At 36.8% G+C, this 18,078-nt stretch overlaps 1 protein-coding gene across 4 annotated transcripts in view; it reads right to left on the minus strand.

The window, feature by feature from the left end:
• The window catches only part of ZFYVE26 (zinc finger FYVE-type containing 26), a 48,652-nt gene that overhangs the window by 21,486 nt on the left and 9,088 nt on the right, over positions 1–18,078 (minus strand). For all 4 annotated transcript variants that reach the window (XM_039326862.1, XM_039326861.1, XM_039326864.1 and 1 more), the window contains exons 7-20: positions 17,720–17,884; positions 17,473–17,561; positions 16,667–16,827; positions 16,053–16,265; positions 14,323–14,982; positions 12,335–12,424; positions 10,941–11,009; positions 9,661–9,809; positions 8,844–9,042; positions 7,332–7,595; positions 7,080–7,190; positions 4,887–5,051; positions 2,282–2,509; positions 1,805–1,910 (exon numbers count right to left, since the gene is read on the minus strand). In XM_039326862.1, coding sequence (XP_039182796.1) covers positions 1,805–1,910; positions 2,282–2,509; positions 4,887–5,051; positions 7,080–7,190; positions 7,332–7,595; positions 8,844–9,042; positions 9,661–9,809; positions 10,941–11,009; positions 12,335–12,424; positions 14,323–14,982; positions 16,053–16,265; positions 16,667–16,827; positions 17,473–17,561; positions 17,720–17,884 — 2,669 coding nt within the window. The remainder of the gene's footprint in view (positions 1–1,804; positions 1,911–2,281; positions 2,510–4,886; positions 5,052–7,079; positions 7,191–7,331; positions 7,596–8,843; positions 9,043–9,660; positions 9,810–10,940; positions 11,010–12,334; positions 12,425–14,322; positions 14,983–16,052; positions 16,266–16,666; positions 16,828–17,472; positions 17,562–17,719; positions 17,885–18,078) is intronic.

Below are 18,078 nucleotides of genomic sequence, written 5' to 3' on the forward strand. Positions count from 1 at the left end.
GGAAAAATTGTTATGGATGAGTATACGTCACCAAATGCATACCAAACATCCTCAAATAAATGTACCCAGTAAGCATCTAAACATATAATGATTGAATAAACAAGGGGATGGTGGTTGAGCTGTCTGTGATTAATCATAATTTAACTGGAACATCAGGATCTCTCTGAATTTTGTCATACATTTCTTTATTTTACTTCAAACATATTTTTTTCAATTTTTAAAAAACAGGATTTCTTAAAACACACACACACACACACACACACACACACACACACACACACATTAAACTCCAAAGAGATACTCCACAACTAAATGGGTTTTAAGAAACAAAAAGTACATATTTATCATCTTGTTTTAGTTGGAGAAAAAATTACATATTGAAAAATTTCACATACAATTAATTAATTGCCATACATCTAAGAGCCTAGAACAGATTCAGTGCTGATTTATATAGAAATTATAGAACATAATATGTGTGTGAAATAACCCAAGTTTAACATTTCCCATGTTAATAATAAGTACTTCTATATGGAAGACTGACAGATCAGAGAGTGGATCATGCAAAAATGCATCTCTTTATAACGGTTGTTTTCACCATGTCAAAAAGATTGTTTCAGAAGATTTCGTACTGTAAATAACATATGTTAATTATGAAACTCATTTGATATTCTCTGCTATAATCCCTAATTTTCCTAGTATACAAAAAAAGACTTTGAAAAATATTTTATCTTTTATCATAGCATCTAACATTACCTCCAAATAACATACAGTACTGACTTCAGTCTCAGTTCTACATTTGAGGATTATATACTAGGACATGTATAAATTACTTGTTCAGATCCCATACAGGAAAACTACATTAATATTTAGAATAGTTGAAACTAAATTACAGGTAGTCCTCGACTTAGGACCACAAATTGGGATCGGAACGTCAGTCATTAACTGAATTGCACCCAGTTCTACAACTCTTTTGTCACTTTAACAGTTGTTAAGTGAATCATGTGGCTATTATGTGAATCCAGCTTTTCCGTTCCTTTTGCTTGTCAGAAGCCCCCTGGAAAGATCATAAATGGAGATCATGTGACCACGGGATGCTGAAACTGTTATAAAGACAAGTCAGTTGCCAGGCACCTGAATTTTGAGCATGTGGCCGCAGGAATGCTGCAATGGTTGTAAGCGCAAGGCCTAATCATAAATCACTTTTTTTGGCACTGTCATAACTTCAAACGGTCATTAAGTCAATGATCGTAAGTCAAGGACTACTTGTGCTTTACATCAGTGGAAAACAATGTATATAAACTACTCTACTGAGATACCTGACACTGCTATTACTACAACAAAAACATGCCAAATCATTTAATAGCAATTGTATTTAGGTGATTGTGAAGTCTTTTGTAACAAAAGCTTAGTGATCTAAATTCAACACAACACAGTACTTGTTTAACAATTGCAATTGATTCTGGTAACACGATCACTAAGCAACACATGATTGAAAGAGAAAGAAAGTGAAAGACAAAGACAAAGAAAGAGAGATGCTGCAAAAATTGCTGGTTGCTGCTGTCTCATTCAGATAAAGTTCTCTCATACTATGCCAGAATTAATTCCACTCCAGCGTGCAGTTTAGTCAGGTGCACAAATCTGAACATAATTGTGCATGTTGGTTGGGGAAATGATTGACTATGCTTTTCTTATTGCTGCCATTTGCAAATGGCCACTTTCCGAAACAGTTGCTAAACAAAAACTATCTGTAGTATTTCTGAAGAAGCATGTTCAGCCATTGAGCACCTATATGAAAGACCCTTACCTGTCAGGGGCAATCTGTTTCTCAAATAGAAGCTGGGATAGCAAATGAGATGGACTTTGTTGGAGCAAAATAAATGGATTTCCAACTTGTATATCTGCAGACTGATCTAGAAGCAAATAAAGTTATTAAAAAATAATGTATTGCTCAGACTTCATTTCATTGTATGCCCCCAAACCCATCTTCCACATCTTTTGACATGAAGTAATGTTGACAGTTTGTTATGATGTTTTTATAGTATTCCAATTTCTGTTACGAATCTGCAAATTAGTTTATAGATTTTACCTATTGTCTTAATAAAATAAAACAGTTGAATAGTTCACTGTGAACTGAAATATAGACAAAGGTGAATGCAATCATTTAAAGTTCCCATGAATGTTATTTTTCTGCTCTTTATTGTTCTGCTTTCTTTCATTATTAAAAGTGGATTCTCTTGAACTAAACCTACATACCTTGCTTCAATAGGGCGCAATCTCTCACCTATTTCTGGCGTGAGGCTTCGAAAGATAATGGCAGCCAGCTTGTTAATATAATCAAAAAATGTTTGTAAATAGGCAGTCTGCCTATAGCCCTCCTGCATGGTCACAGCGTATTGGTCCAAGATTTTTAGGAGATGTTTGATCTGACCGCAAACTGGATGTGCCTCTAATTCTGCTGGTTTCAGAAAAGCTTGTTCTACCAAAGAAGCAAGCACGCTTCCTTTGGAGTCTGTAAAAACAAAAAGGATTAGATGTTACAAATCTAAGAAATCCAACACTTTCCATCAATAAGAGAAATCTCCCACATTTACAGTAATATTAACCTGAAAGAATTTTAAAAATGGCTATTATATCTATATTTTTATATTTCAAGGGTTTAAAAATTCTTTTATTGTTTGAAATGTTAAATCCTATTTTAACTGCAATCCTATTTTTGAAAGCTGCCCTGAGCTTTATGCAGGTGAGGCATAAATCTGAACACATTTCGAACCAGATTAATAGAGTTAAAAATTCATGAGCAGACTTCCGCTTCCGGATCATGGCACGTTCAGCTGTACAAAGAGATCTCTCTCTTTGTCGGCTGTTTTCCCTCCGCTGGTAGACCCTTATGCGGGTCTTAAATCGCCCTGGAGGGGCGACTGTCGAGAAGGCTCTTGCTCGGCTGCGGTGGAGCGGCGGCTCCCCCTACAGTCCGAGCTAACTCCATAGGGCCGACGGAGAAGATCGGCCAGTAAAATGGCCGATCGCTTTGCTGCGCCAGCTGAAGTCAAAAAATCATCTAAGCATAAAGAACCACCATGGTGAATCCGGGTGAGACCTTTCCTCCCTCTCTCTGTCCTGACTATTTGCCTGTAAAAAGTTTTTGATCACTTCCCTGTCTTAAGAGAGCAGACTGTCTACTTGGGAAAGAAAGTTTTAAAAGAACTAAAATAGTTAAAGTTTTATTGACTACTTGATTTTTTTTTTGGGATACCTAAGGGCCCTGAAAAAAATAAAAAAGAAACGCTATATTTTTTACTTTATCTGTTATACTGGAGATACCTGCTTTTGCTTTTTATGTTTCCTGGAAGAGATAAACTTTTACCTACTTGGAAGAAAGAGTTTACAGTCCACTGAGGATATCTTGTGGCGAAAAGTGCCATTACAACTGTATAGGTGGATATTTGTTGACCTTTTTGAAATATAGCCTCCACTAAAAGATCAAAGACTATTCTTGATCAAAGTCTATTTCACCATTGAAATGGAAGAAGCTTATCCACAGCTCGACTATGAACTTATATTGGAAAAGATTTTGGAAACTACAAACTATATGAAAGCTTGTATCAAATCTTGGAGAAAAATCAGAGATGAGAACCACAAATTGACTTTCAACCATCGGTTCAAACTACAGATCAAAGAATAACGGAGGAAGAACAGAGCAACCCTGGAGAGGTTCCCACTCAGCAAGTTATACAACTGAACGAGACAAAGGAACTGCACTTACAATTCAATTATGAACTTACAGTAGAAACTACTGAGCAAATTAATTCTACACAATCCTACTTACGACCTATGGAGAACACTGACGATCAAAGAATAACATTAACTGAACTATTTGATCTCCCAAAAATAACAGAGCTTGACATTCAGGTACAAGTTATTGAAAATTGTGACAATGTGGACAATCAACTAGCAATTTTAATAAGGAATAAAATTGAATATACTATTCAAACGATATTGGAAGAAAGAGAAGAGAACTTTGACTATTTTGATGTATTGAGAAATAGCTTTACTCAAATGTTGAGGTTTGATGATGCTGAGGCTTTATCTTGGAAACCGGTCTGGCATAGAAAGAAAGCTAGAGTTAGGTTTAAAAATGTGGTTTAAAATTCCACTGAATGGGTTAAAAAGGTTGTTGACACTTGGATTGTTTTAACAACAAATGAAATAGATGATTCTGTAAAAGGATATTTTTGTAATAATATTTGGTATTAGAGGTGATAAATAGTTGATTGATAGAATATATATTTAAAATAGACAGAAATGTAGTTCTTTGGACTAATATCTTTATTTTAACCAAGATAACTATTTTCTAATAGAGGGAGAAGAGGAGGTATTGGTGATAAGAGAAATAATAGTATTAATAAATGATATATTAGTTTAAGCAATAGGCTATATTTTAAAAAATGTAAGGATGTTGCTTTTTGGGATAATATATTTATGTTAGATAGAATCATCATGATAGGGAAAAGAGAAATGAGGGATGCCCGAAGTGTTAATATGTCTACATAAGCTTAATTGGAATATGGTAATTTCTAAAATAGTAAAGCTTAAAAACAGGACTTGGATTCTTATAATTGAAATGTGATTGATGACCAATTGGATTGATTGAGCTTTTTTTTATAAATGTAATAATTTTAATTGGTAAAATAATATGTGGGAAATAGAGAGGGAACTTTTAAGGAATTAATCTGTGTAGGTATGATTTTGTTCTTGGATAACTGATAGCCCAATCACCACGTTGTTTCTCAAGCACCTTTATGTAAAAATGAAAAAAAAAACAATAAAATTTCTTCATTAAAAAAAATATTCATGAGCAGAAGAAGTAGTTCACCCACGTATGTTACCTGGGAAATCTTCTACATGTGCCAGATTTTGCAGGATTTCATCCAAATGCTGTGACAAAACAAGCTGATTAGTAATACAGTCTGCAGTGAGATCTGGGTAACAGGTCTGCAGCAAATCCACAATGCTGCAGTGGAAATGACAACTTATTTTCTCATCAGAAATTTCTGTTAGAAAACAGTGGGAAAATTCATTAAGATAAAACATTTCAGTCTCACCTGTGACACACAACACATATGCAAAAAGACATGAAAGAAATTAAATGGGGTGAAATAATGAATTCTTTCAAACCGTCCTACTATCAGCTCTTTGTGTGGTTCATACACCAGAGTTTATAGTTCAGCACTGACTTGAGGAGGAGGAGGAAGGGGAAGGGGGGAAGAAGAGGAAGGAAGAGGAAGAGGAAGGAGGAGGAGGAGGAGGAAGTGGAGGGGAAGGAGAAGGGGAAGGAGGGAAGAAGAGGAAGGAAGAAAAGGGAGGGAGGGGCAGAAGCAGCATATGCAAGGAGACACAGAAAATGGGCAATGCTGTAAACCAGTTTGTTACATACTTGGCAATGTTAAGATGTATGGCTGAGGAGTTTGGGAAGCAGAATCCACATATCTTACAGTTGCCAAGTTTGAAAACAAGCTTTCCAAAATGGACTGCCAAAAATTATTTTCCACAAGTACCCTTCTGGCAACTCTCAGTTGGCAACCAGGGAACCAACAGCTAATCAAGCAAACCAATCTTGGTGCCGAGTCTTTTTAATTGCTGAGGTTATATTTTTGTATATGCAAGCAAGGAATGGCTTTGTTGATACAAAGACATCTATGTTTATAATATAGTTTGTAAACCAGTCACTGTTGAGGGATTCTTAATAGAGATCTAGAAGTGAGGACACAAGATAAGACTTAATGTAACTGATTTAAAAAAATGGGAGACCTGCAACATAGTGTATATATAATAGGGATATTTTAATATACATGCACTCTAAAAACCAGTTTGACTGAAAACATTTAATAATAATAATAATAATAATAATAATAATAATAATAATAGTTGGAAGGGACCTTGGAGGTCATCAGGTCCAACCCCCTGCTCAGGCAGGTAACCCTATACCATTTTGGACAAATGGCTATCCAGTTTCTTCTTAAAAACTTCCAGTGTTGGAGCATTCACCGCTTCTGGAGGCAAGTTGTTCCACTGGTTAATTGTTCTAGCTGTCAGGAAGTTTCTCCTTAGTTCTAGGTTGCTTCTCTCTTTGGTTAATTTCCATCCATTGCTTCTTGTCCTGCCTTCAGGCGCTTTGGAAAATAGCTTGACTCCCTCTTCTTTGTGGCAGCCCCTGAGATACTGGAACACTGCTATCATGTCCCCCCTCGTCCTTCTCTTCGTTAAACTAGACATACCCAATTCCAGCAACCGTTCTTTATATATTTTAGCCTTCAGTCCCCTAATCATCTTTGTTGCTCTTCTCTGTATTCTTTCTAGAGTCTCAACATCTTTTTTACATCGTGGCGACCAAAACTGGATGCAGTATTCCAAGTGTGGCCTTACCAAGGCATTGTAAAGTGGTATTAACACTTCACATGATGTTGATCCTATCCCTCTGTTAATACAGCTTAGCACTGTGTTGGCTTTTTTCGCAGCTTTTTGCCTTTTATTTGGTGGCAGACAGAATTTTACAGGAGCTTGGGGTAGCAGGGAAAACAATACAACACAATCTCCACAACGTAAGTGCTTGTATATGGCACCAGAACACAAGAGCGGAAGGGCAGGGGTTGTGTTGTGACAACACAGAACACATTATTTTTCCATTGCTATGGCTAGCTATGGATACCTGTGTTTACATCTCACTTTTCCTAGCATTTCAAAATATCTAGCCATAACGACAGTACAAATCTTACGTACTGTAAGAGCAATTAAAAAAGAAAAACACCTTAAAAAGTAAAAATGTTAAAAATTAGAAGGAAGAGATTAAACAACATGAAACTAAATTCAAAAGAATTACTCAATGATACAATAAAAACAGATCCTCAGGAAGAGCAATGAAAAACAGGAAGCAAAAGAAAAAAAAAATCTTCATTCATGAAAAGATGGTTATTTAAAGAGGCCCCAATGAGCTCCTTAGGAAGCGGTACCAGAACACAACTATAAGAATGGGGAATAGTGTACGTGTGAATGAAGTAATCACTCAAAGCAAAAAAAATTACCTGATTTGGGCTGTCCTAGTGGTGTATTGATAATTTTACTTATTTGTTGGAGAACTGCTGGGAAACCTTTCAAGCCATCAGGATTCTGGTGATCGGAATCAAGTCTTCTGCCTATTATTAGATATAAGAAGATGACAATCCAGGAAGAAGATATATTAGTAGAATTATATACACACGTTACCACTATTTTCCTTGCTTAACTTCTTTGAATTTTTAAAATACCCCAGCACTAAACAGAATAGGGAAATTTACCTTTGATTTCAAGGCTATTCTGCAATTTTCTCTCTGCTGTTTCTAAGAGCTGCTTGCAGGTTTTCCATAAATTGCACTGAGTAGTTGCCAAATCGAATATGGCCATAGCAGAAGGACAAAGGTCTTCCAGAATATTATTCAAAGGGTCAGTACATTCCAACTGGACGCTGCTAGTCCAGAAGTTCTCTTGGAGCACAGGTGCAAGGCTTTCTGAAGAGGCAAGCAGCTTATCCGTAACATCCGAAATGGAGTAAAACACCATCCCTTGGGAAACCAAAAATGAAAATTGTATTAAAAGATCTGGGACTTATTACAGGTTTTGCAGTCCTCAAGCCTTCTTTAGGTTTTTCTTCCACTTTGCCTAATTTCAGAAGCGTGCAACTTTTTAATGTTTATTTTGGTTTTATTTGAAACTGAGCAGAGCACAATCATTGCTTTTCATTTTTCTGTTTCTGTTAGCAAGATGGAAATTTGTCTTACAGTTATAAAGACTTGGACCTAAAAAGATCTTATCAGTGTAGAAATACATGACTGCATACATAAGACAGTCCCACCAAATTTCTTCAGTTTCCAAGTCCTTACTGTACTTCTCCTATTTCAAACTGATTCAGGCACTCCTTTGATCTCATAGCAGGTGAGGATGGGGGATGAAAACCAGGAAATTCCAATAGTGACACTCTACAGCAGGCCTGTCAAACTGCCGGCCCACGGGCTGGATGCGTCACACCAAAACAGCGTCCACCCCATTGTCAGCAATGGGGAAAAAGTCGCAATGTGCTGTGCAATGTCATGTGACATCACGAGTTTGACATGCCTGCTCTACAGTGTGTTGTCTGAATTTGGATGAGAGCTTTGATTTGCTTTGGTTTGTCTATTACTATTACTATTCTTTGTGTGCACATATACAATATGTACACAGTAGGCGAGTGGGGAAAAAAATGAGGAACAGAAGCCAGTGATAAAGAAGACATGCTTGAATTAATAACTTCTAACATATTAATACTCAACTGCTTTGAAATTCATCGAATTTGGCACTCAATGCATTTTGATGTGAAAATTTTATTCTGGTACTAATCATTTGTTTGGTTCTCAATGCCAAGCTAGAACTTGTCGATGTCAGCTGCCATGTGACTCACTACATTATTTCTTATGGGAAAAATTTGTTTCATACTCATCATTTTTGGTACTCTTTGCGCCTCCTGGAATCAATTAATAAAGAGTACCGAAGTACTACTGTAGAGGGAAGTGAAACCCTTTTTTGCTGTAATACAATATCCCAAATCTGTCCTCCGTAATCAATTGCAGGGAGAGAAAGAGATTCAACAATTTATCTGCACAACTTCTACGTCATTAGGCAACATACAGCCCACTGGCTATCTAGGCTCACTTTATCCTTCCATCTCATTCACATATAATATATAGCAGATTGAAATATATTTCTGTTGAAGTTACATATGTACCAGACATATGTATGTGAAGTCTCATTTGTTAAAATGAGTAATCAAATTTTACCAGCAGCTGCTGCATTTCCAATAGCCTGCAGAGTTGAACGGCCACTGCCAGTCTGTTTTAAGTTTCCGGATCCCTCCGATGATTGATGTTCAATCTTGTGTTCCACTTTTGCTAGCTCCCCAATCACTTCTTGGTAACGCTCCAGGAAAATTAGCTCACCGTAGGAAGCAGAAGTTTCCAAATCAAACATAACAGCAACCTGATATTACAGAGTTAAGAGGCAACGCATGCTTGTTAAGTAAGATTTTAAAATATATTTAATTGTTGGCACAAAAAAAATAATACGCTCAGCTTTATTCCAATAAACCTTTCTAATAATTTCTCTGGAAGGATACAGTCAAAGAAGTTTTATAAGGCAGTCTGATAAGTCAAATAAAGAAATTTCTGATGGGTAATTCAATCTTTCCCAATTGCCTTTAATTTTACATATTATAACTTTAAAAAAAACATATTATTGCCTAACTGAATCGACAGATCTCTACTATTTTCTCTGAAGAAACAATGCTAATCCGGGGGTAACTAAAATGTTAATCCAGATTAATTTTGGATTAGGTTTTGAAATGTTCCATATAATGAAAACCTTCGGTCGTTCTTCTGCCCTTCTGCCATCGAATACACACTCTGACAAAAATACATCTCACTTTCCTCAATTAGCAGTACATCCTCCAGAGACTCCTTGGAGTACATAATACACAAGGAGTAGATCAGAACAATGGGGTATGAATTTCTAAAGGCTCTGTAGAGAGAGTAGAAATTTATAGTAATATTCAGGAATCCAACTGGTTTCTGTCTACTGAGCTTCTATCTATGCCATTACCTGATGAGCTTCGATGTAATTTCCTCTCAAGATGCATGCAACAAGAAGAGATTCTGGTGGGGAAAGCATGGCTGGGATGAGGGAATTCTCTGAAGGCTTTATCCAATATTCTGCATCGCTACAGTCAGAAGAGGCACCAGCACTGCCTTCTAAAAACAAACAAACAAACAAAAAATGCCCTACACATTTTCCTTTCCCCAAGAAAAATACCAATACAAGGAGGAATAGTTTTAGAACAACCCCTGTCACCATCAGATGGTTGCAAAATATAACAGAAAAAAGTAATTTTGTTTGTTTTGGTTGCAAAATATAACAGAAAAAAGTAATTTTGTTTGTTTTGATTAGTTTTAAAGAATAATTGTCACTCTTTACAATTGCTGTTTCCGTAGTACAGTATCAATGAATGAATGAATCAATCAATTAATCAATCAATCTGTTAATTATCTCTTTGAAAGCCACAATATCAAAACAGATTGAAAACTGAACTGGCATGTTCACAAGCATTTACAGAAGAAAAGAAAATCAGCCATAATTTAGAAACCAAAGCTGTCTTTGGAAATACAGGTACTCCTCAACTTACAACAGTTTGTTTAGTGACCGTTCGAAGTTACAATAGCACTGAAAAAAGTGACTGATGACCATTTTTCACACTTACATGGTCGCTTGATCAAAATTCAGATGCTTTGGCACAACTGACTCATATTTATGACGGTTGCGGGGTCCCGGGGGTCATGTGATCCCCTTTTGCAACATTCCGACAAGCAAAGTCAATGGGGAAGTCAGATTCCCTTAGCAACCACGCTACTAAATGAACAACTGCAGTGACTCACTTAACAACTGTGGCAAGAAAGTCGTAAGATGGGGCAAAACTCAATTAAACAAAGGTCCCGCTTTGCAACAGAAGTTGTGGTCGTAAGTCAAGGACTAGCTTTATGCAAGAGAAAAGGCAAAGCCTCTGAAAGGAAGGAGCGTGTGTAAAGCATCTCTTCAAACTGTCAATGCCAGCTTCTTTGCAGGGCTTGTACACCTGCACTGCAAACCACCCTTGGCTATTTCCACGTGGATCAGCACACACAATCCGCTCGGTTTTGCTTTCTTCCCAGCAACTGCACCTTTCAAAGCAACTGTACGAATTTTGCAAATGGACGGGTTGCTTTACTGAGTAAACATGAAGCATTTTGTAAAAACACACTTAAAGGTTTTACAAGCTCTCTCAGGTAATAAGCATTCCTGAGACAGAAGCCACATGGGGTTCCATGACCAAGAAAGCTCTTCCATACCTGATGTGCTGGTGATACTTAATTCACTGCTGGAGCTCTCCAGGGATGGGTCTGAGGTTCTTTTGTATTCTGAAGCAGGAAAAAGAAAAGAAAAAGTTGAGTGAAGCATATCACTTTACTTTCATTACAGCATCTACAGATTAATTGAGAGATCAGTGCTAAAGCTAAAGGTTATCCAATCTAGAGAAATTCTTACATTATTACCTTGGGCTGGCTTAGCGAATTCATACGCAGAGTACTGTAAGTTGCTCTGTGTTAGGATATTCTGTACAATTTATCTAATTTGTACAAACTTTTATTTTACACACTGGCCTCATACATTAACTTCAAGACAGCACAGCCACTGCCCAAAATATCCAGTATTGGTCTCCAGATTATGCAAATACAGGATATAACACAGGAGAAAGAACATTTAAAATAGTCTGCCCCGAAACAAAATGTTTTACAGCAACAGCTTAGCTTGTATTTGGAGGACTTTGTTCTCCCTGATACTCTCTATAAGATGTAATTTCTTATTATGATCATGTCTAATATAATTATACACATAGAATCATGACTAGGTCCCACCATGTTCTTTAACCACTACAGAACTAAGTGGCAATTTTCTTATTTCTAAGAAGCAAATTCACTTGAAAATTCAGCTGCAGTAAACCCAACTAGGTTGTCCTGGACAAAACAAGCTCCTTCTTAAGTACTGCTGAACAGTGTTTCCAACCCTGTTATTATTCTGGGTGTTTGGATTAATCAGAATCTTTTGTTGAGCTAGAGAGATGGGAGATCCCAAGATTTTAGATCCATGGAATCTATTCGAAAGTATCTGCTTCTTTTTAAAATTTTGTCTTTGCACCTAAGTCTATAGTTAATACTGAATATATTATATTTTTCTTAGATATTCCTAATTTAAGATTGCAATTATGAACCAGCATGGGCCATATGATATTGTGGTGAATAAAGAATATGGTCTTGAAAGATAGAAGGACAGGGCCCCTCCCCCAATTCCTATGAAGTTAAAAAGGGGAGGAAAGGTAGCACACTGAGGCTTGCAACATCCTTTTATTATGATTGTTCTAATAAAAGTAGCTCTAACAAAAGCTTTAGGTCTGCAGGGTGTGTTTAGTTGGCTCCCTCTTTTATCTTCATGAGAATTGGAGAGGAGGACTATCTGAGGTGTTTTCAGAAACCATTTTCTTGGCCTGGGCATAAGTATCATTTATCTGATCATGGCATTGGTAGAGGGTCTTCCCTCTGTCCTCCAAGGCCATCTTCATTCACTACAGAGATATAGAACAGATAAATCATCAGAATCTCATAGAGCCGTGAGGTTCTGACTAGCAGAAGCAGCAATACATCTGTGACAAGTAATATAAGACTCTTAGCTATTTCTACCAATTTACCTGGCTTTTGTCTTTGAGACCGAGTATGCTTTTTCAAGAAGGATGCTTTGGTTAAATTATAGTTTATTCTAGTTGGACCACGATGACTACCTGCAAAAACACCATTAAGTTGTTGTATAATTGTCACTTTATCACAAATACGTTAGATGAAAGCAAAAAAAAAAGATATAAACATGCTATCATAGTTTAATGTATATAATATCCTTTTACACCAAGGTTAAGGTTAGGGAATGAAGTTATTAAAAGTTAAAATACACTATGCAAACTCCCCATTTCATTTTGAGGGCAAATTAGATTTGTTTTTCAGAATTCCATTATGTTTCTGGAGACTTTCAGGGAAGAAATAGCAAATTTAAGATGGCTCCATGAAAAGCAGAGCCAAAGACAGCTGGTAAGTAAACTGGTTCTTCAATAAATTATTTCTGGACAAAGAAAGGACTTGGGTTTGCCCACAAGTGCTCCTGGCAGTTCCTTTTTAAGAGGACACCACAAAATAGGGGTATCTGGCAGGTTTAGAGCCATCTGTTTCTATAGATAGATTCTATCTAAAAAATGCTACGGAACAGGAACCAGTTGTACCTGACAAGATTGAGACTAAATTGAAAATAGATTTTAAAATGATGGGCTATAAGAATAGCATGGAAAAAGATGTTACACTGGTCATAAAAATAGCAGGCTAATATCTTAATAACTAAAAGGGATTTACATAGAACAAAGAGAGTGACATGGATAATTTTCTTATGCTAGGATTACAAGAGGCTTGTTTTAAAGCACTTTTTGAGAAGGAACAAAGAAAAAATGAAAAGAAGCCAGGTTTTATGACATTATTTGAAGGGACTAAAGATCTAGTTTTCTAGAAACAGAAGAAAGGAATATAAAATTGATTTATTTGATCAAGGCTAAAATAGATATGCTGTTACCTCTGGTAACTCTTAATGGACTTTTGTTGACATGAAGGGTGAAATGATAACGTTTTATGGATTTGTTTATAGATAAGAGATGGAATGTGAGAAAAAGAAATGATTTCTTCTATTTTAGGAACATGTGATAAGTTACTAAAATTATTCATACTTGGGATGAATGTGGAAAATCATATTATATATTTTTCTTTTTCTTTACTATATTCTTATTTTTTCTTGTTCTTCAGTTTCTCTTCAATTTTTTCTTTTTTTCTTTGTTTTCTGTACCTTCTACTTTTTTCTTTCTGTTCTTTTCTCTTTTTTTGCTTGTATTAGTTTTTATTGATGCAATTAGAATTCTTAATAAAATTACTTTAAAAAGTGCCATATATTTTTGAAAGGATATTGTGAAAGAAACCAGTGGGAATGCATGGCAAATAAGCTAAGAAAAGGAAGGATGTTTGAAATTGCGAAATGATTATTAAAACGGAGGAATATAAAAGAATACTTTCAGTCACAAGCCTCCAGAACAGGGTCCTTTAGATCAAAAGAGTTGCAAATACTGAGACTTCTGCTCTATCTCTATTTGGGTAACTTTCCTTACAGCTTCTTTGTTTAAGGCAGAAATATGGCTGCATCGTGTGATGCATCTTAGCCGGAAGAATGAAAGCTCATCTTAATCAGGCTTGCACCAAGGAATAATACATCCTAATCCGCTGCTGTCTTCTTTTCAGAGACTTCTAAAACTTTGTTATATTCAAATATATTTCTCTCAGGTGTACTTGGGGAAGACAAAATGAACTATCGTAACACATCAGCCCCAATACTTGGGGTACATCATACAATATGTTTAGAGGCCCATATAGGAGAGATAACATTTTGTAATAAAATAGAAATACATCACACTGTTGTATCTTCTCCCTGTTCTTTTCCAAAGCAATTATATTTTGTAGGTTCACCTGTACATACATCTATTTCTTGACTTTCTCCACAGTAGTATATAAAATTATTTCTTTTTAAGCTGTCACCAATAGAAGCACCTGTAATTTTTGAATAGTTTAAGGAGTGAAATCTCTTAATAATTCTTACCTGTGTTTTTGTTGTTGAGCACTATTCTGTGCCGCCATTGAGCTTCAGAAAGATACTTGGAGAACTGCTGCACACGGATGTTAAAGTTCTCCCTATTTATAGATAAATTCAAGCTATCTAGCAGAGCCAGTTCCAACGTAGGGACGTATCTTGAATCCCACACAAAAGAATCCTCAATTTCTTTCAGATGCTCCATGAGCATTTTGAGAAATATTTCCAACGCTTCCTCATCTACCAGAAATCCAGAGATATTACTAGTGAAGTGTTTCAAATCCAAATAGCTCAGCCCAAAGGAATCACAATTTCTGCTTTTTGATTCCAAATTGAGCAATGTTTGGCTTCCTTTGTACTCCTGGTGTGCAGAGCAAGTGGGCACGTGGGCTCTCCTTTCAGGACTGACAGTGTGCTGAGGACTTGGTGAGGTGGATGAATCTTGGCTAGTACAACGCTCTGCTCTCTTGCCCAAATGGCTTTTTTTCCTGAAGCCAGCATCTTCTGCATTATCTTCTTGTAGACTATCACCGTAGAGATCATGCGAAGAAACAAAGAGCAAAGAGAATATATTTTCCAGGAGTTCCAACCTTAGAGGAGTAGGTATGCTTCTTAAATAATTCTGACACTTGGAGAGATAGTGAGGAAAGAGACTTGCATAATCTGTTTCTGTGAAGACAAAACAATTAAGTAAACAGATTCAGAATTTTTCCCCAATCAATAACTCTGTTTGAGAGTAGCTGAAATGTCGTTAAAAAAAAAAATGGCTGACTCTCCCATAATGTACTTCTCTGTGATTAACAAACATTTCCTCACTTCTATCTTGTATAAGACAAATTCTACAGCCTGGGGATCCTGGAAGCGGATATATTCATCCCAAGGCTGAGAGCTAGGCCATAGCTGTAGAGGGACAAGCTGAGCTCAATATAATGGAGAATATTCTAAAATTCAGGGGAATCTCAGCCCTAAGTGTCTGATTCTTCTACTGTACTTATAAACTTTATTTTCTGCAAAGCAGAGGTCTCTTCTAAACTTTAAATACTTAATGGTGGAGCTTTTTATAGAAATGCCCATATTTTTTAAAATAGATATTTATAATCAATTAAAGATTGGGAATCTACAAGTTGCCATTTTAACACACATAGTGAGCATCAGGTTGGGGAAAGTTGGGCTAAATAGTATCATCCAAATAGAGAATGCCACAAGTGAGGAGAGCCCATGATGCAGAATGTGGTTATCTTCTAATTCTATAAGTTAGAGCCGTTCCCTAAAACTTTGCACACCCCACAAATACGTTAAGTTGGATAAAGGAAAGGAAGTACAATATCCATGTACAAGGAAGCTGTGGTGGTGGCACACTGGTTAGAATGCAGTATTGCAGGCTCACTTTTCACTGCCAGGAGTTCGATTCTGAGCAGCTCAAGGTTGACTCAGCCTTCCATCCTTCCAAGGTCAGTAAAATGAAGACCCAGCTTGTTAGAAGCAATATGCCAACACTGTAAACTGCTTAGAGAGGGCTGTAAAGCACTATGAAGTGGTATATAAGTCTATGTGCTATTGCTATCCAATATTATCATCAAAATGTGCTGCAATACTAGAACAATGGATAACATTTGCAATGACTACCTCTGAATAAAATTCTGAACAAAGCCATTCAAAACAAAAAGTTCACTTCAAAAAGAGCTAACGGCAGAGTGAATAAAAAGCAACACAAAATTTAGTTACAGGTTCTACGAGACCTGGATAGAGAGGTTGACTGGGAAATTCATTCTGCTCCAGAGGTTCGTTAGGGAGTTCAGTGACAAAGTAGTTTGCACAGTGTCTGCAATTTGAGCCTCTATGTGCTTTGACACACAATGCATAGGTGGCATACTTCATGGCACAAAATGCCTGGTAAAGAGTAAGATTGTGCTGTTGACTCAAAAGGCGAACATCTGGCATCACTGCTGAATCTAAAATAAAAGAGAACACAGAAAAACTAGCCATTAGTTAACGTTGGCATGCATGATTTTTAAGACTCAACAGCTGATAACTAGTAAGTTAATAGTTGTAAGACAAAATCCTACAGCCATTGGTCCTTCATCTCCAAGACCAGAGATTCCTTTGGTTTTCTTCCATGAAACAGGAGAAATAGTTTTGATCTCAAAGTGGGAAAGTCCATGTTTCATCTTGCACCATCCCTCACCAGCCAAAGCTAGTGTTTCCTGGCAGTTTCCAAATTCAAGGTCTCAAAAAAGCCATATCAAGGCCAAGATGAGCAATACAACATTAAAACAAGGGAAACAGGACTAAACATTTAAGCAATAAAGAAGAAATTTTGGCTAACTGCATTACAATGTACAATGTATTTTACCTTGAACTTCTCCGTACTTGGCTGGAGTTTTCTGGAAAAGCTCAATTACTGCTTCCTCATTCAAGGCCAAGAGGTCTGTAAGTTGGTACAGAAGGTAAAGGGAAGAATGGCACTCCAAACTATGAAGGTGCTGCAGAAGAACCTTCTCCGGGATGCAGTTACTAAAAAGAAAGTAAGCATAATTTGAATATCAGCAAATGCTGGTTTCACCTCTGGATTTTTTCTAGATAAAGATACACAACATTCCCAGAGTTGATTTAAGTTAGACTGCATAGTGTCTTTTTTTAGCCCTTAGTATCAAATAGCAATTTAAGCAACATGCAGCAAACAGAATTAACAAATTGACAAATAAAAAAAAAAATACAAAATGGTTTGTTCACTAGCAGGAGCCTACAGAATACAGATGATTCACCAAGAATTCAACTCTGCAGTAGAACTGCACCAAAGGTTAACCTCATCACATTACATATAGGATACAAATTTGCTTAAGTGGGCAGTGATGAAGGAGATAAAGACCTCCATAGATAAATAGAACAATTAAAACAGCACAGCTGAATGAAGGAATGGCTAGTAAAACATATAGATGAGAATTGTAAAGGTTGCAACCATACCCAGAGACAGCTACCAACCCTTTCCATTCACAGCTACAGCCAGAGGCCAAGCATGCACATGTTTATTGATAGTACTATCATTATATTTCAACACAAATAAGTACTATCATTATATTTCAACACAAATAAGTTTAACTGGGAGGGGGAGAGATCTTTCACCATAAAATTAAGCCAAATATTCTCATGCTGTGTTACCTATTCTGCTGTATGCACCACTCAAGAACCTCCACCTGGGCACACAACCCATCACAGAAGTCTTTTAATACAGAGTCACTGTAGAAACCCTGTTAAAAACAAAGGGGGGAGGGGGGAATTATCTTCTTTAGCCCTTGCTTCAAAAAAAGTGAATGAGCACGCTCTCTCGACTTCTCTTTTGAGAAACCAACTAGGGTCAAAAGAGCAAAGGGTGCTTTCCTCCCATGGGCAAGAATGTCGGACTTGCCTGAGATTTGTGTAGGGTCTGCAGCAGCATCTTTGCCGATTCTAAGCTGCCACACTGAGTCCAACCAAGCAATATCAGGAGGCGACTGAGGTAGCTGAATTCCTGTCTCAGTAATCTGCTGAGGCTTGAGAAGTCTTCCCTTTTCAGTAAAGTTAATGCTGTAATCTATGGGGGGAAAAATGATTTCTTTATTCTAAGACTATGGAATGCTGGAAGTCTGGCTGTAAGGTGAAAGGATATGTTTAATATGCCAGAAAATTCCTGCTGATAAAATTAAATTCATACATTCTGATATACATTTGAGCTCTTTTATTCATAAAGTATAAATTGGTACTATCTGCAGGAATGTGTATGAGAAC

The sequence above is a fragment of the Crotalus tigris genome, unplaced genomic scaffold, assembly GCF_016545835.1.
Source record: "Crotalus tigris isolate CLP2741 ecotype Arizona unplaced genomic scaffold, ASM1654583v1 scf7180000024346.1432988, whole genome shotgun sequence".
Lineage (NCBI taxonomy): Eukaryota > Metazoa > Chordata > Lepidosauria > Squamata > Viperidae > Crotalus > Crotalus tigris.